Source organism: Saccoglossus kowalevskii, chromosome 10 (assembly GCF_978046115.1).
Source record: "Saccoglossus kowalevskii chromosome 10, keSacKowa6.1, whole genome shotgun sequence".
NCBI classification, from domain to species: Eukaryota; Metazoa; Hemichordata; class Enteropneusta; family Harrimaniidae; genus Saccoglossus; species Saccoglossus kowalevskii.
This window is the reverse complement of record NC_140650.1, coordinates 21,037,495-21,064,166: the sequence shown is the minus strand read 5'-3', so window position 1 is coordinate 21,064,166 and position 26,672 is coordinate 21,037,495. Positions and strand designations below refer to the sequence as shown.

Sequence of the window (26,672 nt, the reverse complement as noted above, 5' to 3'; positions counted from 1 at the left end):
ATAGAAGATTGTGTATGTATAATCAAGAAACATTGCCTTCAATGTGTTCAATAGTTGATGTATTCACTCCATTGTGTTTTCAGTTGCCTAGGTGAGATGGCTCTACTACAGCTAACCAGCTCTCACAATATGGCTGCTTCCATCACTGAGTTGAAAGCAAAGGTAATTTATTAAAATTTAGTATCAGATTCATGCTGTCTTCTATTTTTAGCTCCGCTGTCGACAATTCTCTAATTTTGGTGAATATTTTTGTAATTTTTGGTAAAAAGTGATATTTTCGACTTCTTGTTAAAAACCGCAAGTCCAATTGCTTTGATATTACATATATAAATGCTACATGTAGACCTTTCTCAGATTTGTTCATTTCGTGATGATATCTTTAATTCTCTAATTTTGGTGAATATTTTTGTCATTTTTTGTAAAAAGTGACATTTTCGACTTTTTGCTAAAAACCGCAAGTACGATTGCTTTGATATTACATATATAGATGCTACATGTGGACCTTTCTCAGATTTGTTCATTTCGTGATGATATCTTTAATTCTCTAATTTTGATGAATATTTTTGTAATTTTTGGTAAAAAGTGAGTCAGGCTGCTTGTTTAAAAAATAATTACTATTATTTAGACTCTGTGATATGCAGAAATATATATATACAGTATATAAAACTACAGTAATGGAACATTTCCTTTTTTTGCCATTTTGGATGTTTTATATTGACAATTGTGTTGCTCACAAATTTAATGCAGCAACTGCCAACATCACCATGTAAATTGATAAAATTGACATATTTGTTTTATTTGTTTGTTCAGAGTTTGTATAACATTGGTAGATGTTTACGTATGCTAGGTTTACATGCAGCTCCTGATGCAGCAGCTCAGTGGGATGTACATGATATGGTAGGTAACTTAGTACCTAATATGGTAAATATAGCGTATTGACAATATTCATGAACTTGTCACTGTGCTATATAATATTCAATGCCAAACGTATTCCATTGCCAATTAGACAAAGTAGTGTACCTTCAATGGTTGTATGAAGATGCTATAGAACCTGGTAATGTAGTTGGTCTCATGTATGAATCTCTTGTGATATTTACAGCCAGTTTGATGCACGTTTCATGTGTTCATAGAGCATTTCCTTGCTTATCTTACATTAGGGAATGTTTTAGCACTCTTATCAGTGATTTTTTTCTAAAATTTGGGAATGCTGGTAATGCCACTAGTAATATTTTTGACTGCTGAATACACAGTTATAAAGTATTATATTTTAGACCACTTGTTATAAGACCTAGGTACAATTTATTATTTTAAATATAATCTTTAAAAAGCACTGCAGGTAATGTTGGTATTCAACCTGAGAGACTAGATTTAAAAAAGAAATACTACATGTATTTCAGCATTTATCACAGAGTGATGGACCACCTGTTGCACCTCCACCAGCTCCACTAGCAGATGTACATAAATCAGGCGATGGTAGAGAGAGTGTCGGTAGTGGTGTGGAGGCCGAACATTTAGACGATCAAAATGACTTAGACGCTAACTCTAAACAGTACATCAAGTATTCAATGATAGCAGACAAGATGAAGGTGAGGGATGAATTAATTGTTAATTAGAAATTACCTAATCGATCAACTAATTAATTTTAGTTAATTAATTAATGTGGAGATGTATTGTTGCTATATATTGACTTGTTTTTCTATGTTACAGAGTGACCAAGCACTATGTGATCATTATCTAGCGCAGGCCAGTGAAGTCCTCAGTCAATGTGTTCACCTTGCCTTACAGAAAGGATACACAGTAGGTTGACCTGATTATCATTCACAAAGCTTTTACCTGAATCAAACTAATTTCATTTGCAAAACTAACATTCATTATTGATGATTGCTATGCTGTAATATATAAATGCATACTGTACATATAGTGTTATCAGGACATGAGTTGTTGTATTACAGTAGCTTGTATGTCTTATTTATTCCATCATGTTCGGGTTTCTTTTCTAGGATATTGTATCAGCAGCTTGTTTAGAAATGGTAGAGGTTTGTGGACAGTTTGATCCAAGCTCTGCCACTCAATACTTGGCAATTTATCAGGTGAGTGAGGAACCCTTTATTTTTCTACAAAGTGTTTTATCATTTTTCCATTATTGTACTAGATGTACACCGGCTCATCTCATACATGTAATTCTTTGTGGATTGACGCATTCTTTATGGAAGTCCCTACATCGCCAATATCTACAAAATGTGCTATTTCTGAATCTTTCTGACATAGCATAATTCTCACAATTTATCCTATATGCAGAAGCATTCAGTTAATCTGAGTCGTTGATATTAATTTTGAATACATTTTTGCAGAGTTGTCAAGCTTCTTTGAGTTTGGAAAATGTATTGTGTAGAGCCCAGCGTGATCCGACCACTTCACAACAAGCAGCGTTGATTCACCAACGCCAACACCTGCTGTCAGATAATGTCACAAGCAACCTAGTGCGAAGCAGCATTATGAAATCAATTAATAGTCATCTACAAGAAGAGTCTGAAGTAAGTTTATTATGTATTTGATAAATTATTATTTGGGGTTGTATCCTACTGTAGATTAAAACTATAGCCAGAAAATTGGCAGTGCCTGTCTAAAATATTTTATCAAAATGAAAAACCGCAGTTGCTAGTCTGTAGCCATAGACTTAGTGTATTTTTTGTTGATTATTAATAGTAATTTTGTAATTTATAGGTAATTTTCAATGAAAATTGGACAAGTTTGTATCTGTCTAAAATGTTAAGTTCCTGTCTAAAAAGACAGGCAGACAAACAGCTAGCTAAAAGCCTGCTGTAAATAACTAATATTATCCACAATGTGTATTTGATGACAACATCAATTTAGTGAATATTTGTACTGTATAGGAGGCTGTTATATCTAATTTTATTTGTTTATTCATTTAATTTTTATTTAACACTTTATTTAAAGAGTAGGCCAAAATGCAATAAAGTAATTTATATTGGGCCCTCTGTAGAAGAAAAATACATTAAAAATTCAACATTATACACACTATTGGCTTGAGTCATTTACAACAAATTTCTCACTAAGATATAATTTGTATGGTTTCTTAAAGATGCCTAATGATGCTGAATTTCTAATATGAGATGGCATGTTATTCCATAGCATTACCCCTCTATACTGAAATGCCCTCTGACCCATGGATGAATTTAGAAATGCATAAATTATTGTTAGGAGAGAAACTTGTACTATATTTATGAATTTTTGAGATACTAGTAAGTTTAAACATCTCTCTTAAATATGAAAGCACGAAGCTGTTGGTTGCCATATACATAAATATACCTAGAAAATATGAAATTCTGTAGTCAATAGGCACAATACTATGCCTTTTGAACAGCTCAAATGACGATTGGCTAAAGTTATCAAAAGAAATCACCTGAACTGCCCTTTTTTGAAACCTAAAAACCCGTCATAAATTTGATTTTGTAGGGGAATGTTTGCTTAAAATGTGATAACTATGTACCGTATATAAACTCTTGTCCCATAGACTGTTATGGTAAATGTCATTTATGTGCTTGTAATAGCACATGCAGTTGTAATAGTTCTACTCATACTGATTATTACTTGACAGGCATGGAAGCATTTGACTGTCACTCCACACCATATGGAGATCATCAAAGAACTACCGTCCAATTTCACTATCTTGATGTTACAACACTCACAGGATAAGTAAGTATTATAGGACCATGGAACTCAATTTAGTATTTTCTAATAAATTCTTATATAGTTATCCTGTGTCATCATAGTTGTACTACCATGTAGTTGATATACAATCACAAATTAAAATTCTTCAACATATCTGCTCAGTTGGCATGATTGTAAGGTAAACAATTTATGATTTGTATGGCTTACTCAGTATCCCCTATTGGGAGAAACACTTCTATTTTAGCAATCAAGGTAGTTTCAAATTACCAGATAGGTCTAATATGTTCCCAGTTTTGCATACAGACAATTCTGAATAAAAATTTCACCTAATCACTGGTCAGCTCAGATGAGAACTTTAATACTCTATGCACTCATTGCTCCCCAGTACAAAGAATTGAAACACATGCCAGCCATAACGTTTGAATGTTATTTTCTTATTTTTTCCACTTCACCAGATCTTTACTTTATGGAGCCTTGTTGGATAAACCAAAATCAGGAGGAGGAAAAGAGTCGCGTCCTAAAGCCGGTGCCGCCCAAGGTTCCAAAGCTAGAGTTGTAAGAACCATAGTGGAACCCACAGCCTTGGACGATTTACTGAGAAAATTTCGTCAATTCAAGTTTGATGTGATGCAGATGTTATTGAAAGCTGAGTATCAGAGATCACAGCAAGCACAGAGAAAAAAGATGCTGGAAAACCTAGAAGATAACTTGGAGACAAAATCTCCCAAGGTGTGTGCATACATACCATACACATGAGGAGGAACCATATTCCATTTTTTGGACAACCTGACAGGGCAGCACTTTGATCTGTCTATCATAGTGGCATTTTGGCAGTTTACAGCCGTTCTGAGAATTATTCAGACAGTCAGTTAGCAATATATCTTGGAACTTTGCAAAACACTTGGATCTTTTCCAATCTAGACTTGTATTGTATCGTTGTATTGGCACGCCCACAATTAGGGGCATTTCATTATCTTGATAGATGTGGGTAAAACGCTGTTTTTAAAACGACACGCGTTGGGTACCATACATTAACAGGTTATATGTTGTATATGCATTCAAAGTGTTATTTTAAATTGGTATAACTGTCTGAGTCCACCTGACATAGCGCAATTTGCAAAACAACTCCCGAGTGTTGAGTAACCCCGGGTATTAATGAACTCGTCGTAGGCGGGAAGACTCAAAACTGAGTTCCTTCGCATTGGACGCGCTGCAGTTTCGTGACAGTTTTGAGGCAAACTAAAAGTTGTTTTTACATTACTGGTGCATTATGTTTCAAATTCAGATTTTATACCAAGGTAGGAGAGTACGTCAGGGATACACAGACGAAAAACTTGAGTATAACGGTTTGATGGACTTTGTCAAATCAAAAGTGCCTTCCTTGAGCAAATCACTTTTTCAACTGCAGTTTGAAAATGACGAGGGTATGACGACCGTTATTATGTCTTTTGCATTTTTGTAACAGGTACAACTGACTAAAATGAGCGAGGGGTTGACATTTTCGAGAAATTTAAGCAACACGCAACTTGCAATTTTTAAAATTACTGAAAATAACTACAATATAAATATAAAAAAAACAAAGAATGGTTTCTGTAAACGCACGCTAGATAATACTTGCAATACACCATGCCGACAACCCCTATGAAATAGTAATCCCAAACCACGCGCCCGTCAATCAAGTGGCGCCGACAAGTCTAGATTGGGCAAAGACCAAAGTGTTTTGCAAAGTTGCAAGTCATTTTGTTAACTGACTGTCCGGATAATTCTCAGAACGGCTGTAATAAGGCATTTGTCAAATTTTATACATAATTTTGTTGAACACAAACTAGTAGACAGTTTTTCTTAATAGCCTGTTAGATGCCAAAGCCACTTTTCACCATATTTTTTTCAAAATCTTTGATCAAGATCTGTATTAATTGGAAAATTATGCTCATTTGGTCCAAAATTATGAAAACATAGAAAATGTTGCGGCAATATTTTGGCAGCAAAAAATGATGGTGTTGAAAGGGTTAATGAAACCAAAGGAGACAATTACTGTCCCTCTCTCACCCAGGGGAGGGTGTTCAATTTTGCAAACTCCCAAACCTTTATTCTAAAGTGAGCAGAAACTACAATGCTATAAGTGATCAGCCAATGCATATCGCTTGCTACACCATGCCACTCTTTGAAAAATTTTTAATTCGATTGTCATAATTATAGGAGCTATCAGATGAGATAATAAAAGAAGAAGAAAGACTGCGAGACAAATTTATTGAATTGTTGGTTGCAATGGAGGATTATCTCAGACCAGTGTCAGCTGTGCTTGAACATGCACTCAGGTATGCATTCTCTGTCCTTTTATAGTCTATATTCATCAAAATACTGGCCAGCTGCTTGGGTATGCCTAGCAGTTTTCAATTCAATACTCATAAAAATTGAAATAATATCAGAGGAAAAAAACAATACTTGTGCACTGTACTGTACTGTAATGCAATGCAATGTGTCGTGTACAAGTTTGATCTAAAAATGGTTCAAATATAAATGAATTCTTGGCTTATAGACCTCGTTCAGCCAATCAGTATTTTCTTTCTCACTACCACAGACCACCTGATTTATCCACGTCAATGAGTGGCAAAGACAGCCAGCCAATAGAAGACTATGTGATCATCCTGGCAGATAAATGGTTGCTGGAATTACCTTTAGAGGCTTTAGCTATGTTCCAACTACCTAGCATATTCTCTCTATCAAGAGACTTCTCCCTACAGATGCTGTACAATAGGATTCATCGGGAGCCAGAAGGTATGCTGCAATATTTTGTAAAGCTGCAAAATTACATGTACACGCACATTAATAGTCATACTGTATTTTGATATTTACCACATTTCTGTTCTCAGTCACTCTCTAATTTCCTGTGCTATGTAGCACATTTCACTGTTGATGCACTGACATGACAAATGTTCCCACAGTAAGCACATACACGCCAATTTCACTCTGAATTCCCTAGATACCCTTACAAACTAAACAATGTTCTCAATACTTTCCAGTGTTCACTGTACTATTCTGCAAATTACTGTAAATCGCTTAACTCATATGGCATTTGAGAAGATAATATTTCGTGATAGTTGCTGACATTTCGTGTTATATAACCCCCCCCCCCCCCGAGAGAAATTATCACAGCTATAAAATTTTGTGATTTTCACTGATTCATGAAAAAAAGTGTTCCCGTGACAGTAAAGTTGTTTACAATAACTAGGGGGATTTTATTTTGTCTAAGAAATCACAAAATAAAATAAATTCAATATCACAAACAAATTCATTGCTTGCTGCTTAAAATTGATTTAATGTACATGTACCAGAGGTTTATACCAGCTTTCATCAATATCATTGCTTGTCTTACAAATGGAATTGTTATTGTAGAAGAAGGAGAAGACAAAAAGAAGAAAGAAGCTAAGGCTAAAGCCAGTAAAACTGCAGCTAAAGATAAAAGTAAAAATGTCAAGATGGTGAGTGCATTATTAACATTATCTGCTGATGTTGTATTTTCCCATTCATTTTGCTGTCCATTAAGGTCTTCAGTAGGCAATATGTTACAGCCATTTTAAGAATTATGTGGACAGTCAGTTAGCAAGATGACTTACAACTTTGGTTTTTGTCCAATCTGGACTTGACAGCATTGTTACATTGGTGCAGTTTAGATCATTCCATTATCATAATAGATGAGGTTAAAGTGCAGTTTTTCAAAATGAATGTATAGTGCCCTAGGAATTTATCTTATAACAGTTTTATTTTTTCTCTGTAGGTTCCAATAGATAGAAATATACCGACTGGTTGCCTGCCACTCGATACACATGGTTTTAGGTGTATCCTTTATCTATTACTTCTTTATTTTATTTGTTACTCCAGTCTATCTTTCACAAAATATCACATAGGGCAAGGTATGGCAGCTGATTAAATAGAAAGAGAAGTTAAAAATGTAATGAATTTTGATAATTTAAAAGGACATATGAAATCCAATTTTTCTGCTTTTTTTTTTTTTTTGATATTTTCTCATGTCATACATGTATATATACCTTATTTGTTTTATTAGAAGCACATATGACCAAACAATTACATTCACTGTATGTTGGATTATTTGAATATTACTTATTTTGACCATAGACAAGCCCGTCATTTACATATACACATGCGCTACTAATAAATGTAAATATGGTGATGTTTTTAAACTGATAGAAACTGTCAGTTAGGGGGAGGGGATGTCTGCTGTTACCTAATAAAATGTATCAGTATCATGTAATAGTGTTTTGTATGTACCGGTAGTTTTCTGCTTCCAAGTTCTGTTTATCTTCTTAACTATGGTTGCTACAGACGTAGTTGATCCCTTTGATGAATGCTCTGAAAACGGTGAGTATATTTAATTTACTTTCACAAAATTATAATGCATTGTCAGTGGTTATTGAATATGTTAATTTTAGATACTGTAGAATACTTTATTTTAGCTGAAATTAATTTTGCTGAAAAGACTTTTTGGGTGTTTTGTATGGAATTTATTTTCACTGATTTTTGACAAGTTGAATGTAAATGAGAAAAGGTATGATCACTGGATTTTATTTTCACTGAATCATTCTTTCAGCGAAAATTAATTCCAAGCGAAAATAAAGTATTTTACAGTACTTCAAAGTGCTGATTACCTAATATGTATGCAGCTCTTTTACAGTACATACTTGTTGTGTCGAATTCACTCTTTTCATGTAGCGGCCATTGCTGACTGCCATCCCACCCAACATTACAATGTGTACAATTCACCAGCGATACGTTCCATCAATGCGAAAATGAGGCTTGGAACCCAAATAGTTAGCAATGTTCACCATATGATAAGAGTGAGCTGCCTGTTACTCTCTTCGGAACTGTTCATCAGATTGTTTTCTTTGATTTCTATCTTTGTGTAAAACTTCACAATACATAATTGTTTAATATTCACAGAAGTTTACAGTCCTATAGAGATTATGTCAGAGGCCTTGAAGAAGTATCAGAGCCAATTCACTGGTAGATGGGAAGGAATTGTGGGTAAAGAGCATGTACCAAGGTAAGCAAAGCAGTTGTATATTTCTATAGGTAATAGCAAGTTTTGAAGTGTGTTTACAATTTTTAACTGTACTTTTGTGAGTAGAATCTTGTAAACTGTGTATGCAACATTTGCCAGTTTTATCCTTTCAAATTCACATACCTGTAAACTAACTGGGGAGTTGATTGTTTTGTTTGTCAGTGCTGGTGAATGGGAGATGCAATTAACAGATGGAACTGCATTTATTATGTATGGAATGGAGAAGTTCTTATCATATCTCCCGCCAGAAAAACTCATCCCAATGAACCTCTCAGGTTAGTGTAATAGATTTAACAATCAAAACGGAATATAGAAGGCATTTTCTCTAGCATATTGATTTTTTCATCTTGTTTTTATAATACATACTGTAAAACATGTTTTTTTTTTAGCTAATTTTCTAATCTGTAATTTCACTATTAATTCAAGATGCTAATTTAAAAAAATATATATATTCTAACAATGAGTGAGGTTGTTGGCACATTGTCTGTTCATTCATGCATTAAATATGAAACATAGCTATTTCACCCATATTTTTTTATGTTTTAGAGTGCTTATTTGTTATGCTGTTAGACCAAGTCCAAACCAACCAGAGTTTCTTGAGACAGTCTAAAATTGATGTGATCAAAAGGTAAGATATATGATTCAGTGTGTGATTTAAACTTTGACAGGACTTGTGATGAATACCAAAATATCAAGTTGCCTACCATAGGGTATCACAATACTTCACATCGGTACACATGTTCTGTTTTACTACCGTCCCTCTCCCGCCAGTCTGGAAACCATTGTTTGAGGTTTCATTAACTTCAATTTTGTATACAATGCTCGACATGGGTTGCAAAGTGCCAGAAGTGTGTTCCATAGACATGCATGTGAATATAATGTCACCCCTATTCTCAATAATTATTAAAGGTCAGTGGTCGTCGTGCAGCATTCCATTTTATTCAAATTTCATGCAAACAAGCAATGTATTTTACACATGGTGTGTACGTTGCTATGAGTCCCATATCGAAAAGGGCCGAGCGCGACGACTACCGCCCTTTAATTGTTGAGTATTCTGTGCAGTGTTAATAATATGCGTGTTATGATTTATTCATGACATTCATGTTTGAAAGAAATTTAGTTGGTTTACAAACAAAGGAGGGACTATGGTTTTACCTACATTATGGACAGCCTGTTCATCACAATCATATCTATACTTCATCATTACTGCAAGCTTTCAACTAACCCCCCCCCCCCCCCCCAATCAAAATATATACTTAAGTTTATCAGGTTATTGTTGTATTTTGCTTGCCCGTCAATACACTCCTGCATTGAAGCAGCCATTATATCAAGTTGCTTGCTAAGGGCACATTGTCATTGAGTGGGACTCATTTATACATGTAGGTTATTTAGTTCGTAATTTGATTGGTTGATTTCTGGTTTGTTTATTCACAGCACAACTGATCTGTCTTTAGAGAGACCTGTAGAGACAGCAATGTTACTGAGTTTAACTGGTGTTGGTTGTGTTTTATCTAACCAGTGGCACTGTACTCTGAGTGACAATTCTGATAAGTTCAACACAGCAATGAAAGGTGATAGTAATTCTATATTCTCTATATCTATATATTTTTTTTCTGCAACATTTTTTGATTTTTTATTTATTTGTAATAAACATTCCATTCAGGTGTTCTACTATTTAGCAGATTATTCTTACAAATGTCCTAAATACTTGATCATTTCTGTGGAGAATAACACAACTTAACTAGAGATACATACTTGAAAATGACAATATCCAGAAATCATCCCAATAGAAGCCAATCACAACAAAATAGCATGCTGGTGTTTGAGGATGTGGTAGAAAATTCAGTGACTTTTGACATTTCATTCATTCATTCATTTTTTTTTTGTGGTTTATTTTCATCAAATTATATTATATTCTAGAACCTAATGTTTATTTATTCTAATATATCTGATCATCATACAGTGTAGTTTTCTAGTCTTGTATGTCTGTTAGTCTAGTATTCTCTTAGATTCTAGTTATGTTCGCCATTCTTCAAATGCTGTCTTTCATACTTCAGGTATACTCGAACTGGGTAGAACGACCGGCCAGATGACCCGCAGAATGTTTATTCCAAACTGGAAAGCACCTGGAGAGGATGAGACAGAAGGGGAAGAAGGAGAGGAAGGAAAAGACAGTAAAGTCGAGAAAGAGGAGAAACATAAGGATGGTAAAGACAGTAAGCTTGGTAAAAGAAAGGATGGAAGTCGGCCAACAAGTCAGAAAAAACAGCCTCCTGTCAAACCAGAAATCAAAGTTGATATTAGTAAAGGTGATGAGGAAGGCGAAGATGGTACGGATGAAGATAGTATTACTAGTAGACAGTGGTATAATTTGGTTTGTTATGGTTTACCTAACTTGGTTGTTACTTAAAAAATGTTTGATATCATTATCATATCATCATTGATTTGATTATCATTTTTTTGTATGAGTATTGTATTCATGCTATTTTTTTTTATTATATCTTTATGCATTGTCTCTGAAGTATACTAAGATATAAATCTTTCAAATAATTCAAACTTGGAGCTGCTTTCAATTTACCTATGTATCAATATGTACATATACCTGTGGGAACCGAACTCTGTTTGAACGACAGCCAGCTATTCTGGCATAGTATGCCATATTTGCTTACAGCAAGGCCCAGAAATATTGGGGCAGCCAATTTGCAAACTCGCTAGAAAATTTGCTAACTGCTTTGGTTTTGTCTAAACTGTTGGCTTTCGAATATTGCTGGCACCGTCTGCTGGTCACACCCACTCTGGAAGAATCTATATAACAGTTGGATAGCGATTTCACATTCAAATTCACATTCAACAAGTTAGCAAATTCGCTAGCGAGTTTTCAAATTGGCTGCCCCAATACTTATGAATGAGACTTGCTGTAAAGGTTTCTATATTGAGCCATTGAAAAGTTCATTTCTCACTTTTTGGCGTACAATTAGACAGAGTTTATTGTATTGTAATTATTTAAAGAATTAATTCTGTCCTGTATATTTGTATCTGTATTAATAATAGAATAAATATACTCTCTATAGATTGCAATAAATTTTGTAAGCTGTGATTATCAAAAGTATAATATATTTTATCTTGTAACGTTGACAACCAATTGGATACAGTTTGTTATATCTTGTTGGTACCTGGTAAGTTGGTGTAAATCAGACGAATTAAATTGGAATGAGTCAACTTGTGGGCCAAATTGATTTGGAGACGAATAAATTGGTGGGACATCATGTGGTTGGTTGTTAAAGTCAATACATGAATGTCTATAGGACTATGTCAGTGCTATTTCCTGACACAGAGTAGTATCTTTGCTCAAACAGTTTGATAATGTAATGCAAGCATATATATCATTAAATTTAATCCATGCTCAAAAATCCCAGTGCAGGCTGATGGATAGAAAAAAAAAAGTATTGTTGGGGTTATATAATTATACTTAGATGGGTTCTACATGAGCTGAGAAAATGATCCTAATTTGACTGAAAGCAATTTTCAAACCTCGTTTTTGATAGTTTTCAGCAAACTGGAAGGTAATTTGTGGAGAATGCAGACTAACTCGCCACAGTTAACAAAACTGATTGGCCGTCTGTCTTCTGGTTTATCAATTACCAACACAATTTCTCACTTGTTCCTTACTGGAATTTGCTGCTGTTCTTTGTCCAAGTGATAAATCTAGATACAGAAAAGGTAAATACCGATTACTAGTAATGAAATATCTTTGGATTGAGAGCCTAGAATAATTTTTGGTATAACAAAATCAAAATGACACATTTTATCATGTGTGTGAGGCTCTCAGCAAAGTGCTTATGACTTTATTATCGACGATTCAGACATTACGTGTTCCGTTGTGTATACGGGGCCAGGGGGTAGCTTGTACAGGAAATAAAAAAAGGTATTTTACGTATTTACAGGCAATAAAAAGTTCCATTTACAGTAAAAAAAAAAACGGTTTAAAGCAAATTCCTAATTAACAGTCTTGTAATATATTTGATAATTTGTGACGGACTTCAAAAGAGAAATTACAAGTTGGAAATTGCCTACGAATTACGACACTTAATGTGGAAAATGCTTTATACGCTTACAAAAAATAAGTTTTTTTTGTACAAATTACAGATGAATAAAATACCATTATGCATTATTACATTTTGCACCTTGCCCATGTCTACGAAATTGTGTTTTATTCATTTACATTTCATAATTGCGAAAATAAAAACTATTGATTACAGGTTACGAAAATACCCTTTGCTGACCCTCAATACGTTCATACTGCAACGCTCTCAAAAACAATATTTGCTTTGTTAATGGACAACTACAGTTAACGGTTATATCGACGATTAGAAGCGCTTCGTCGCTAGGATGAAGGGCGCGACATGTATGATAATTGAATTTTGAAGAGCTCAACCAGAGAGTTCTACGTAACAGTGACAAACACATTGCCAGCTGTCTCCCTTTTCCCGTAGATTTTGGTGTGCATGTGGAGTTTTCAGTAAGCAATGTGTTAATGTATAGAGATCGTCAGATTCACGACACTCTTCAAGTTTCTGCTACAAATGGCATATGTATCAAGTAGCGCCCTCCCACGACATTTCTATCACAATGGCAAAGACAGTGTCATATTCGTCTCTATGCAAAGCGCTGTGAATATACCTCCATGTATCAACTAATGTCCAAATCGAACAAACAAAGACATATTTATGGAATGGTGCGATCTAATTAACGACAAAACATAATATGCAACATTTTTTTTATTCAGATCATCTGCTGTCCAACGTTCACAAAGTCAACTGCGTTATTGCATTTGGTGACGTCCCACGCGCTACAGTCACTCTGGCGACTGTGAATAACAGGCAGGTAGAGTGTGTGTTCAAGCAAGAAGTGTTCCTGATTGACTATATTCTCTCAGTGTACAATACTGAATAGACGCAAAGATACTACGCACACAATATACCATGTTATCGACATCACTATATATAGTCAAGACAGTATCACGGCTTACTGCATAAATATGCTATAATTGGCAACAGTATCATTACGTTCATCTCAGGGCCGATTTGGTTGCCTCCATCTGTTTGGGAAAAAAAAAACATTTTAGTTAGTTGAACATACATGGAGTAATGTATGGCGGGACGAGATAGACACGGGACGATAGCTTTCAATTATATAGTAATATGAGAACATGAGGTGGGGGTGTTACAATTGCTTTCGAAGTTGAATAGGTTTCATGCCCTCTACTTAATTTAGTGTCACTCCCGTCAGTCTGTTTACCACGTCTGCATCGCGTGTAGGCATTTGTACAATTCCACACTTCACCTGCAGTGCCTTAAAAAAGAAACAATAACCCACCTTCTGTGGATCACGCTTACGTAGAGCATAGCTTACTGAATGTTATTATACACATGAACATCAGATTTATCTTGAACTATTAAAAGGCGTTCCTTTGGTCGCGCATGCGCATGATTGTTGGTATATATTATTAATTCACATCGCATGGATATTTGTGTAGCTGAATACTTCGTTGAACGATTACTGTGCTTGTTTTGTTTTAATTTACTCTACAGTGAATACAATACTATTGAACATTTAGAATGACTTCAACGTTAGCCACTTTTTAGAATGCCATCATATTATGTCATTTTCGGTTTTATAAAGGGGGAACCGCGCAATCGCATGGATTGCACCACAGTCCCGATAGAGGGACTGTGATTGCACCAAAGAATCGTGACACACTATTGTTTATGTTGTTTACAAAGTTAATCTATCTTTTGTTATCCATTGTAATTTTAATCCATAAAGTAAATTTGTTGTGAGATTAGGCTTAACTGGAAGTGCCCCTTTAATTATCTATATGTATAGGCAAACCTGGGCGCATGTGCAGTAAAGTTTTTATATATTTCTTCAAATAATGGTGTGTTTGCTGCCAGATCAAGGGCATTATTTTATAGAAAATCGTACAAAAAATACAAATTTAAACAACAAATACAAATTTAAGCATCATACTCAAAAATACTATGAGGTTATCCACAAAGTGCGCGCAAGTTTTGGGAATAGAGAAGATTGTTTCCGGTGTATAGGTGTATAATAATCAAAGTTAAAAATGCAATATTGCCATAGATAATATTGTTATTTAATACAAAATGTTGACGACTGTATTGGATTATGATTTATTGTAAACAAATGGTCTTTTTTGCAACGTGGCCGCACCGTATAGAATTCGTTCCATGACAAATGAAAAAAAACACTAATACGCATATTGTACGTGCTAAAATTATCAGAGAATGTGTAATACAGAAATCAATTGTGCACGCGCGGGAATTGAGTCCCAATCGAGGATAACAACACAAGCTAAAACGCAAAGGCTCATGGGTAGACGCTTATTTGTAAACAATATTACACGCTATGGCCATCTGACGCTTGCGCGGGTAACGACACCCGCGCTTTAATGTTTTTGGTTCATGATATCATTTGGTTCATCAATCCAAGCATTCATACACGTGCAGTATCAAACATCAATATCATATATTTCCGTCTATATTGTATCTTGTCAGCATCATTAGTAAACAAGTTGATTTCTCACCTGTACAATACACACCTACACACTTCACGTGCGTGCTATTTTGTGGATCGAGGCTCCAATTGGCACTCGTGCTAGGATCGACCATGACACAGAAGTGGGAAATGATGGAGCATGAGACTTTGGTGAGATCTAATGCTATGCCGATATCGCTAAAAGTGTAGTTACCGCCGGGTGGCAAATCTGCTGTGAGGTAAACATCGCTCAGCTGTGCCTGAATCACGGGGGATGAGGGATTCCCGTTATCGACACTGGCGACAAACGCTTGAATAGTCCAGTTATCATCCCCCGAGACGTGAGACGAGTAGCTTGTGCTCGACACCGTCACTGTGAAATCGAGCGCTTGGCCGCCATCGCTTTGAATCCATTTGTCGTCTGGTTCGTTGATTATCAATTCAGTGATGACCAATACAACCAGCAAGGGAGTCGATGTTGTGTCTGTGGAGGCGCAATTGAAATATACAACGTGGATGAGTAACAACAAAGGTATTTCATAACTTCTCTTGCGCGGCGTCTGGTGAGTCCCACCCAACAGTCATGTTGATATAGCAACTACTTGTAATATTAGTAGTATAGAACACGGGATAGAGGGACTGTGTATAGAAGTTAACCACATCGGCTGGACGAAGTATTTATTTGGGCTAATTATAGCTAAATGAATAAATTTGATTAACTTAATTAACGGTTATGTAAATGAAGGATAATTATTGATCCGGAATAATTAAAATCAGTATGTTGACAAATTCGGGCACATGCATGTGTGGTTCTGATTATTGGTATCACAGATAGCGATGGCGCTATTTATAAAATGTTGAACTCAGTGAAATTGACATTGTATTCACGTATGGCAGTATTCATTGGTTTATTGTGCTATTATTATATGGTAACATGCATCGTGCCGGCAGTCAGCCTTTTTCCCCAAAAAAAGTAGGCTGGTGACCGAATTTGTTTTTAATGAGCATACATTCTGTGAGTTTTCAAATATAAGTAGTTTATTTTGTTCCATTCACACGCGCTTCGCTGAAACCGTCGCGCTAAATTAAAATATTGTTAATGTATCCAGGGAAACATACCTTGATACTCATCCGTGGCTGACTGTGTTGAACCCCGAGAAGATGACGTCGTCGACGCCTGTCCTGTATTAACCACTGAACCCGTCATCGCTGTCTTTCCAGTAGCCGTCAGGGCAGGTCCGACGCTCGTATGATGGGTGGAAACTGGGTTTGGATATGGAGATTTTGAGCTGACCATCACAGTGGTGACGTCCATGGGTCCTTGGCTACTGATGCCTGTGATAATAAATGTACAAAAGGGTACATGAGGCAGACACGAGATTGCAGAAACAAATAATTGTAAAAATAATAACATTTACTGATATATTATTACTAATAAAAGCGATCAGGCATACCATGGGATGTTTACGCAAACACGTTTTAACGTCAATACGCAAGAGCAAAATATATATGGTATGTCTGCTAGCTAATGAGGTAATTGCAACTTTTTATTGTAATAGCTAGTAGTATTGTAATACAATTTGTAAGTTTCATTTCACTATGATTTCACTTCCACAAAACTACATGTATTTGAATATTAACACAGAACTTAAAGCGGGGGAGTCGTCACCTGCGCATGCGTCAGATGGCCATATCGTGTCATTGTTTACAAACAAGCGTCTACCCATGAGCCTTTGCGTTTTTATCGTGTGTTGTTATCGTCGCTTGGGACTCAATTCCCGCGCGTGCGCAGGTGACGACCCTATCGCTTTAACATTTGACCTACATCTAGTGTTCAGACATTACATAAGCAATCTCTATGTGCACTTTTCTAAAGTTTACACGAAACATTAGGAAATCCTATTGCTATCATCCTTTTTTTCATTTACTAGTATTAAATTAAATTCTATTGACCCATCGGACGCAACAGTCAGGCAGTTGATTCTTTTTTTAATTTCTCACCATGTTGTAGTGATTTTATTGTATTTTTTGATTAATTGTAACTAGGTTCTTACTGTTCAGCTCATATTAACTAATTACGCTGAAGTAATCGCAAAACGACTGGAAAGCCCGGTGGATTTATTGAAATCATGTTACAATATTGACTATTTCAATCTAGCCATTTTGTAACGGCTATGTGAATTGGCGTAATTAATCAAGTCCGCCTATACCAGTATGAAGGAATAGTCGAATCAGCTCGTTCGAGTGGTGTGACTGGACGCACCCGGCGGCTTATAGGATAGTTGTGTGTATTCGTCGGGGTAGGGTAGACTCGGTTCCAGTCCTCTGCGCTACTTTGACTTAGCCTCGATTCTAGGGTGATGAGTGTCCTTGCCGGAATAATGGAACACAATTTCAATATTAGGAAGGTGTTGATCAAATTGTCTATTCATATTTTTCATACTTTCATTCAAGTTATCGTATAGAAAATTAAAACAACAATTATTTCTTCCTATCTAAAAAAATCCATTACATGGGGCGAAAAGAACATAATATTGTTATTGTTAGTAATCCTAATAATAATACAAATTTTCAATAAATTATATTAAATATTTAAGTTTCAAGTAAGTTTCATTCCCACAATGCATTGCACACATGTACAGCATCATGCTCAGTATCAAAGTTCTGCTCGAATTTCCTGAGAAATATTTCTAGCATATTAGCTTACTTTGAGTTTGCGCAGTTGACAGGAAAATCGCGAGCATCACCCAGCGTATCATGGTGAAGATGTTTCAATGTATCTGCAAAAATAAACAGAATGTTACTATGTTTATCTCATATAACTTGCGAGAAAACACGCAAGTACTGACGTGACTCCATCCATGTTTTTTTACCACTGCCAGTATCATGCAGATTACTTGAAAATGAACGCACGCATATTTCATGAACATCTGTAATTTTCCCGTGTGTGTTTATTTGTTATCACAAGCTTATGTTTGTTCAATATTCCATGAATTAAACAATAATAATATACTTGTATACCGTCTCTTGTTTGTTTATTTGGCTTTTTTTTAATAAAATAAAATAATATTTTGAGTGTATAAATCGTGAAAGCCGGGTTATCGCGATATACCCGGGCTTTCGCCGTTTATACACTCACATAATGTTTAAGTAAGCAAATAACACCGAATAAACGGCAAGGTAAAGACTACGTCTAATTATAGTAAATACGTACTGTGTGCGTGACTCGAACCGGCGCTCGCGTACGGCACCTAATCGCCTAGCTTCACGCCACTACACGTCTTCCACTCGGCCACCGGGCATCCCCAAAAAAGGATGCTTAATAACCGAGCTTATTACGTGCAGAGAACATGAAACCCGTCCACGCGATCCGCGCCACACATAATGTTTAATTTCATTGAAAACACCAACAAAACAAACAAGAGATTGTGTGCAAGTCTACAGTAAGAACAAAAATGGCGAAAATCCAAACAACGACCCTTTAATCGAGTATATGCAACCATAACTACAAATAGTGACTGAAAATGAATGGGTGTTATGAACAAACAAAAATCACCTTCCGAATTATAGATAAATAAGTTGCATGTAGAAGATAGAAGGATATGCATATTTGGGAGGAAAAAGTATTACTCGCGTTACCCAGTAATGTGTAACAAAATATAGTCTGTCTGAACACCCCGACCTAGACCGCTACCAGAAAAATGTAATCATATAGTTCAAAATCCATTTTCAGCAAACGTTGCTACGTACAAACGCTATAAATCGGCGGGATGTAATACGGCGTAAATGGGTATTTTACCTCAGACAACTGAGATTTTACCAAGCACATTTTCACTGATAACTTGAAACATGGCGAGGAATATCAATAACGTGGCAGTTTGGCGGTGATCAATGTTTACTCAACTGACTAGCACTGCAGAATATGGCGGGATATATTGCGGTGCAGACGACGGTTTGCTGATAAAAAAAATCTACACGGGAATGTGATATACAGTTTGCCAACATATCGGCGAGAATGCGCGCAGACGACAATTTAATGGCTTTCCACGGCCGGGAAATACCAGTATAATGTAGGGTATATTCTGTAACTTGTGCAAACAAGGATATGGGCGTCAGTTTTGTTCACATGTCAAATATATCAGTTCGAGTTGGATTTGACAAGACTAGGCCGGGTTACTCCAGTTCGAGACATTCCAAATAAAGTTTGACCTTTTCCCGACCGAAAAAAAAAAAACTGCTATCAGCTAAATTGTTTGCCCTAGGGTGAAAAGTGTCAACATGGATATCATATATAAAACATATGTGGAAAGTCTGGAAATAACTTGTTCCGTATCCTAGCTTCGAAAGCAAACATAATACGGCGTACTAATAAAGCACACACTGTATAGTTGCAATGATGTCGGCAATATGATATGTCGTTTATATCCAGACAGTATTCCGGTCCATCATCCGACGTTTACATGCATTCCCATTCTACTAAAATGTACAGTTACAAGCGTCAGTCATCGTTTGAAATGGTCGGGAGATCGCTCGGGGAGTAAATCTTTAAAATAATGTAAGATATATAGCATATATTCTACTAGAGAAGAAGTTCTCACCAACGAGTCAAACCGGAACGTTTCTTGTGAACAGCTCAGAGACGATTACATGCGGCGTATCACTGTAAACATCTTCACTGTTTTAAAGTTGTTCTACAGCAACGGGAAGTGCAGCTGGCTTTCTTCAGTTTCTTAAACGACCAGGACACAAGACAAAACGATGGAATTAGAATAAGTCTCTCCAAGGGTCTTCTCTCCCGTAAACGATCCGTACCATCGCAACATAGGCGTCATCGGTCATGTGATCGTCATCAGATTTACGTATTGAATTGTTGGTGTTCAATGGATTCCCACAATGCATCACTATCATGTGACTTATCCTACTTCTGAAAGTTTCATGTTTAGACTAAATATGCTTCAAATGTATGTTACGATGGCAACACATCCTTTACACTGATTCTCGTCTGCCAATGATATTTGTAATAGTGAAAACAGAACTTCAAGTAAACGTAACATATCATGTACATCGAACAATTTCTGAAGTAATATTTTGTCAAACACTGGAAATTGTCGACGACGTGAGTCTTACTTACATTTCATTTACCCGCACGAATTCAAATGTTACTCAAAACGTAGAGTTAAAAATAGAGAGAGTAACGGTTGATAAGTTACGTAATAATCAAATAAACAAGTTCATTTTTTCAGACATATGACCCTATTTCAGATGTATGGATGGATATCGCTAATCGCATTACAAATTACAAAAAAAAGAAAAAAAGAAAACGTTAAAGTGGGGGAGTCGTCACCTACGCATGCGTCAGGTGGCTGTAGCGTGTCATTGTTTACAAACAAGCGTCTACCCGTGAGCCTTTGCGTTCTCAACGTGTGTTGTTATCGTCGCTTGGGACTCAATTCCCGCGCGTGCGCAGGTGACGACCCTCCCGCTTTAATTAGAAAACAAAAACCCAGCTCACGCACCCACAACATATTTACTTACAATAAATCCGGTTACCGATAAGTGATCCGGGATGTTCGGGCCACAAATTATAATCATCCATAAATTATAATAAGAAAAACAAAACTGTTACAGTATTTTCGGTAAGCAACTTTCGTTCAGTGTACAAAACTGTTCTTATGTTTACACACGGTTAGTAACCGTGGTTTACAACATAGCATAGTCTGATTATATCAAGACTAGCAGCGAACGAGGATGAACAAATAACGGATGTGATGTTGAGTTCAGAGGATTATAGTTTTAATTACGAAATCAATTAAAATGTGGATAAAGTGGCCCTCGGTTGCCGTACTAGAGACAGAACAGAGAGGGGGGGTTATGACCGGCCATCCCAGACTGTTTTTTTGTATATTTGCATGGAGTCCCTATAAATATCATAGTATCATAACGTACGTACGGATATAAAAATGTAATAAATCATTAATGTATTGTGTGCATGGATGAAAAACGTGTTTCCCACGTTTCACGAAAATTTCGTAAATTTTCTCAAGTTTAACGTAGGTACTTATAATACAAAATTTTTAGCACAAAAATGGAATTGGTATAATAAAATACCTGCATTAACCTGCATAATCGAGCTTACTGGAAGTGAATCAACTTGACGGTGGATCGGCGTAATAGTTCATTTATTGTAACAATATTCTATTTATTATAACAACTCACGTACAAGTAAACATTCAAATTTCAACAGTTTGTTTTATTTATAATAAATAATAAAATAAACAGATAAATAAATAAATTACATTACTGTTTTACAAAATAATTTCTCTATGACACAGAACACATTTTAGAAAGAAATATTTAGTCCGTGTGTTTTCAAAGAGTAAGCACCAGTCTCCCCTCAAATAAAATTAAACACAAATGCCTTCATAAATTAAATTACACTGAATGACATTAGCGTAAATTACATATCACGACATAATTTGAAAATTGCTTATCTCTTGAATGAAATAAATATAAAACACTCTTATTATACAATCAATGATCAATAAATTACTCGATATTTCAACAAATGTACTCACTTAAATAATTAAAGAAACTGTATAAAAATACGACTATTAAATTATTGTATAGATTTCAATAACTTATACATCCCAAAAAACTGCAATGAACTCTGTAAATACGTGACCTGACCTGAGCAAAAGTATTCAGAATAGTATTAAAATGTTATAATACATATATAATATTATATATACTTCACCCATATCGCTCAAACTGCTTATAAAAATACTGTAAATATCGCAAATATCTAAATACTCCCCTATTTCTAAGTAAGATCCAACCTACCAAATATTGGTAGACTGCATCGTAAAATCATGTATACTGTGGGGTCACATGACCGACACGTGATTAAGTCAGTCAGCTTTGTGCTGACTAACACTTTGGCCCTTACCGGCGAGTAAGAAAAAAAAAGGTGTATGACACCTGGTAATTAACGTCTGTGTGAAACAAACGTATTTACTAAACTTCCAAATATCTTAAGATTCTTTGTGGGTGTATGCCCAACGTTCGAAGTCTTGTTTGGCACCGGGAAGATAGTCGAGTAGTTGTTTGAGCACTTTAGCGTGTCTGAGTTCACGCATGAACACACTGTTGAGCATTTCCATACCGTCATTTACAGTCGGCGTGGTGACGATGGCATCGACAAAGTTCATCTGATGTAACTATAGCGAAACGAGAAATTAAGAAAGATAAGTTGAGATTTTAGCGTACACCACATGTGAATAGAAGATGGATGGGTTAAACACTACACATATTTATTGCCGAACCATGGATTAGTAATATGTACTCACCAGAGAGTTGCATTTTGTGACAATTTTTCGTATTTGTAAAGCCAGTGATTGGAATTCTTCATGAAAAGGGGTTTCTCCTTCTTCATCGTAGAAAACGTCCAATTCATCCATATACATTGCATCGATGAATGACTGGAATTGTAGCAGATTGTCTCTGTGTAAAACAATTAAGTCCCTTTCCTATCGAAGAAAATAAAGAGAAAATGAGCATGCGTGATCCTCAGAGTCGTCGCCTGCCGACATTTCCGCCTAGCGCTTAATAGATAAGTAGCGCGATCATAATCCTCTCGCCAAGACCCCGCTCCATTGACGCCTATGCATGTTGTTAGTAATTTTGAAATGCGGTCAGCTAATCGACCGAACGTGAATAGTGTACACCGCTAACGTAAACATTGTTAATCTGATCCACGGGCATTTTGCCAGCAAGGTTCCTTTATTCGTCTGGGCCCCAACATTTATTGAGGCGGGTTAAGCGTGCGAATCGAACGATGAATGAGTAATGGGACTATTACTAGCATCGTCTATAGGCGTTAGTGAAACGGTGAATATTGAGTGAAACACGGCGTAAAGTTTAGACTAATAGTTTCGGATTACCTAAAACTTTAAAAAACAAATACTTCAGATGTTCACCAATTCCATAATAACGTATGGAAATCGAACGATATGTTACTCAGTAAATCTCACCTGTAAAAATCTTGACTGGAATCGAGAAACTGGATTAGGGAGTCCTTCGAAAGTGAACGCATGTAAATCACTGTCAATGTCATCACCGTTTAATCTGAGCTGCTTCTACAAAAAAAACGATAACATAACCAGGATTAGACACCGATCCAGGAAGAATACTAGTAGAATGAAATAGTCGAACGATGACGTATCATGAAGCAAATAGACAAGAGGTGACGATAGGGAATATCCCGCGATAAAATATGCAAATTAGTCAATCGAGGTCAAATCCATGACCACATACGGTACGGTGGTGGTTTTTTGAAGACGAGTCGAGTCCTCGACCAACACGACGTTGATCACGTGATGTAGCGTGAGTGAATGATCACGTGCAGGTTAAAATAGCGAATACCGTTGCTTGTTCAGTTGTGGTGAATGGAGTGCCAGGAAAAATAGTAACGTATATTATTTACTATCTGCAGCGATAGCTAGAACAAAGTTAATAAGATACTTACAAAGTTACCGAAAACGTCCTTGTTTGCATTTCGGAACTCCGACGTTAAACGAGTCAGTCTTTGGTATTCTTCGAACACGCTGCCGATTGACGCTTGCCTAACTTCAGCAAATACATTATTGTCCCCATCGTCCAGCGTGAGTGCCTCGGGTTCTGTCGTTGTAAATACCGTTTCAGTTGGGGCTGCGGTGATATGTGAAGTAACTAACAGTAGGGTGATAGCTGCAATGACAAAACAAGATTCAGTTTTAGACTACATCAAAAACAGTAAGTGATGGATAAAGTTGACATACTTTCGCATACTTTTAAAGCAACACATTGATCGTTAGAATACTTACCGGCTTGAAGTAGCATGTGCTGGTCTCTTGAAAAATCCATGTCATCCGGGTGAAAGTTTGATAATGTCCGAGCAACAGATCTAGTTAGTCTAGTGGATGTGTGGGCTCACTTTCTAGCTGATGAAGTTCTTCCATGTCCACCGGAATTTATAACCATATTAACTTCCTGTCAACTCCGCCTCCACTTTGGGGATCTCCCAGAATCTAAAAATAGCATTGCTCTTCTATAGTGGTTCTTCTAAGAAACGGCACTGTTGGTGGGGATAATTTACATACGACATCCATATACGTACACGAAGAGGTTTTGAGTGGGTGTGGTCTATAAATAGAATATAATGTCCTTTCTTGCGTGAAGTAGCGTCACACATAAGTTGAGTCCGTGGGCGCCACTGCATACTGCGATCTCCGTTGTTTCGCAACGAAACAACAGTTTACGAAATTTAAGAATGAAATCATTGCATTATTATTAGTACAGACAACCAACTTTGTTACTAATAATAAATAAATGAAAGTGTGTATGTCCGCGTTAGAGCCACTTGCTCAATCGTGTATCGTGCGTGTGACGTAAACACGCAACGGTCATTTAGTTGGGTTACCACCATAGTATGTCATTCATAGGAACGTTTGTCAAACACTGGTTTGTTCGGACTCCAGTGTAGTAAAACCATGTCATCAACAAACAATTTCACAGCGCATGCGTCAGTAATATTGAAGCCGATTTTGTTTTCGCACTGCGTCGCTTTCCATCCTACCCTGTCGTAAATATTTACGTTTTGTGGCGCATATCAGTGCATTTTTATTAGCACAATGAGCTGACTGATAAATAATAAATATTATTATTAATGTATAACCAAAGCGACATCAAATAGTGCCACATCGTAATATGGAAACCAAGGCAACACCGATCAAGATGCACTGATCAGTGTCACAACATAAGTCGAAGTTTCAGGGTGGGCATCGTCTGCTCACGTGGTATCGTATCCGTTCGTCCTCTCTCCACCGTAAGCCCGAAAATTATACATCAACAATTTAAGATGAGGTCGGGGCATCGAGGAAAAGTGCGGGTCGGATTTCCATTCACACTGCGTCACACCATGATACACTGCACCCTACTTAATTTATACACCTCATACTTAGACAATGCGTCACATGCCACTACTAACCCAGTTAGAACAAAGTGAATCACATCGCACACGAACAGTCTCGTCGCTGCTATAGCAACGGCGGCCAATCCGGTGACATTGGAATTTAATGTCGAGTTGGTAAAGCGTTGTGCTCTGGGTTCCAACTCAAGTCTACCCCACCATGTTTTACCTCACCCCTGCTCTCATTTGTAATGATATGACCCTCGTTATGTACTAATAACTTTATTGTCAACCTATCTCCATTGAGATCTGGTCTAACATCCAATAAAGATTAAAAGATACAGAAAATATATATTCAAAACACACAAAATACAACAACAAAAAATAAAGTATAACGGAAAAAGAAAAAATAATAAGTCTTTTACAAAGTAGTAAATAAATAGTTTACATATAAATGTAAGAATGCATTATATTTTCAGGGCAGCTGGCAATCTCTGTATATTTTCTTTTCTCATAAGAAAGCATTTATGAATGTATTTTGATATTTTGAGAATCAGTTTTTCATCTAAGTTGTTTAGACGAGTTTCTTAACAGCCTTGCGGCATGTGTAAATTCTAACCGATATCGACTCAGGCACATGAACTGCGGTGCCGGCATTGACCGCAATTGTTATCCCATTCACCACGAACTCCCTAAACAGACACGCATGTTCCAATGAGTCAACCCCTGCCTACACTGAAGAAATAATAACTGAAATGGGTACCACCAGTAGCTGTCAAGGAAATAAACAAGGCCATGATGTAAACTGGTAATGTGCAACACGGCCGGGGTACGTGACTCGGGTCACATTGGAGTGTTGTTTACCCGTCGTACTTTTACATCGGGCCACTGAGTTCATACACGCATGGAGGGGTAAATTTAATAGGCTAAAACCAGTTGTGACTCCTTCTGTTTATACCTCCATGATACACGCATTCGCGTGACGTAGTTACAGCAAACACCTATATTCTTCTCACCCCCCGAATATACAATAGACAATTGATAAGAACAAATGCACGTAGCCACGGTTACTAGTAACCGTGACGTAACTAACTGTATTTTGCTCTATACATGGGAACAGGTGTATTTTATCTAGTGGGGGTGAACAAGTACTTTACTGGATCATGTGGTGATTTTGTTTCTCAGTGAAATTTCTTTTTTTCCAGTGTCTTCTGCTGTTAAGTTCTTTTTTAATGTACGTTTGTTATAAGACTGTTAATTCGGGTTCCGTCCGTATGATGTCTATGTATGGGGAACTACCATTCTCGTGCATGCATTGCGAAATTATTTGATACAAAGTCACAACACGATATCATACTTATCTAAAGCCTCATTTTTGCTTGAAAAAAATATGGC

At 36.4% G+C, this 26,672-nt stretch overlaps 3 protein-coding genes across 3 annotated transcripts in view; 1 reads left to right on the top strand and 2 right to left on the bottom strand.

Moving 5' to 3' along the window:
• Window positions 1-11,855, top strand: part of LOC100374785 (cilia- and flagella-associated protein 46-like) — a 41,075-nt gene extending 29,220 nt beyond the window's left edge. Inside the window, exons 41-58 of the mRNA XM_078011929.2 lie at window positions 84-162; window positions 811-897; window positions 1,398-1,586; window positions 1,708-1,797; window positions 2,001-2,090; window positions 2,352-2,534; window positions 3,620-3,717; window positions 4,149-4,422; window positions 5,893-6,011; window positions 6,275-6,471; window positions 7,090-7,175; window positions 7,472-7,532; window positions 8,038-8,073; window positions 8,653-8,755; window positions 8,936-9,048; window positions 9,320-9,401; window positions 10,208-10,344; window positions 10,831-11,855. Of these exons, the coding sequence (XP_077868055.2) occupies window positions 84-162; window positions 811-897; window positions 1,398-1,586; window positions 1,708-1,797; window positions 2,001-2,090; window positions 2,352-2,534; window positions 3,620-3,717; window positions 4,149-4,422; window positions 5,893-6,011; window positions 6,275-6,471; window positions 7,090-7,175; window positions 7,472-7,532; window positions 8,038-8,073; window positions 8,653-8,755; window positions 8,936-9,048; window positions 9,320-9,401; window positions 10,208-10,344; window positions 10,831-11,183 (2,377 nt within the window). The 3' untranslated portion in view covers window positions 11,184-11,855. The remainder of the gene's footprint in view (window positions 1-83; window positions 163-810; window positions 898-1,397; window positions 1,587-1,707; window positions 1,798-2,000; window positions 2,091-2,351; window positions 2,535-3,619; window positions 3,718-4,148; window positions 4,423-5,892; window positions 6,012-6,274; window positions 6,472-7,089; window positions 7,176-7,471; window positions 7,533-8,037; window positions 8,074-8,652; window positions 8,756-8,935; window positions 9,049-9,319; window positions 9,402-10,207; window positions 10,345-10,830) is intronic.
• Window positions 11,856-12,941: 1,086 nt separating this feature from the next.
• On the bottom strand, window positions 12,942-20,191 carry LOC102801128 (uncharacterized). The gene is made up of 5 exons (XM_006820313.3): window positions 19,930-20,191; window positions 18,039-18,111; window positions 16,451-16,666; window positions 15,381-15,815; window positions 12,942-13,871 (listed from the first exon to the last, which is right to left on the bottom strand). Exons 2-5 carry the CDS (start codon window positions 18,088-18,090, stop codon window positions 13,792-13,794), a joined length of 783 nt encoding a protein of 260 aa, XP_006820376.2. The 5' UTR covers window positions 18,091-18,111; window positions 19,930-20,191; the 3' UTR covers window positions 12,942-13,791.
• Window positions 20,192-22,362: 2,171 nt separating this feature from the next.
• LOC146737964 (uncharacterized) lies at window positions 22,363-24,289 on the bottom strand. The gene is made up of 5 exons (XM_085504637.1): window positions 24,193-24,289; window positions 23,856-24,076; window positions 23,362-23,466; window positions 22,678-22,857; window positions 22,363-22,548 (listed from the first exon to the last, which is right to left on the bottom strand). Exons 1-5 carry the CDS (start codon window positions 24,230-24,232, stop codon window positions 22,363-22,365), a joined length of 732 nt encoding a protein of 243 aa, XP_085360763.1. The 5' UTR covers window positions 24,233-24,289.
• Window positions 24,290-26,672: the final 2,383 nt, after the last annotated feature.

What these genes read in the sequence shown, in the direction of transcription:
- LOC102801128 (XM_006820313.3), bottom strand. Translation starts at nt 18,090, where the DNA reads ATGATACGCTGGGTGATGCTCGCGATTTTCCTGTCAACTGCGCAAACT. An exon ending in GTCAACTGCGCAAACTCAAA is followed by an intron (nt 16,667 to 18,038) that starts GTAAGCTAATAT and finishes TTATTATCACAG; the next exon opens with GCATCAGTAGCCAAGGACCC. An exon ending in AGCCACGGATGAGTATCAAG is followed by an intron (nt 15,816 to 16,450) that starts GTATGTTTCCCT and finishes GCGCCTCCACAG; the next exon opens with ACACAACATCGACTCCCTTG.
- LOC146737964 (XM_085504637.1), bottom strand. Translation starts at nt 24,232, where the DNA reads ATGGATTTTTCAAGAGACCAGCACATGCTACTTCAAGCCG. An exon ending in AGGACGTTTTCGGTAACTTT is followed by an intron (nt 23,467 to 23,855) that starts GTAAGTATCTTA and finishes TTTTTTTTGTAG; the next exon opens with AAGCAGCTCAGATTAAACGG. An exon ending in TCCAGTCAAGATTTTTACAG is followed by an intron (nt 22,858 to 23,361) that starts GTGAGATTTACT and finishes TTTCTTCGATAG; the next exon opens with GAAAGGGACTTAATTGTTTT.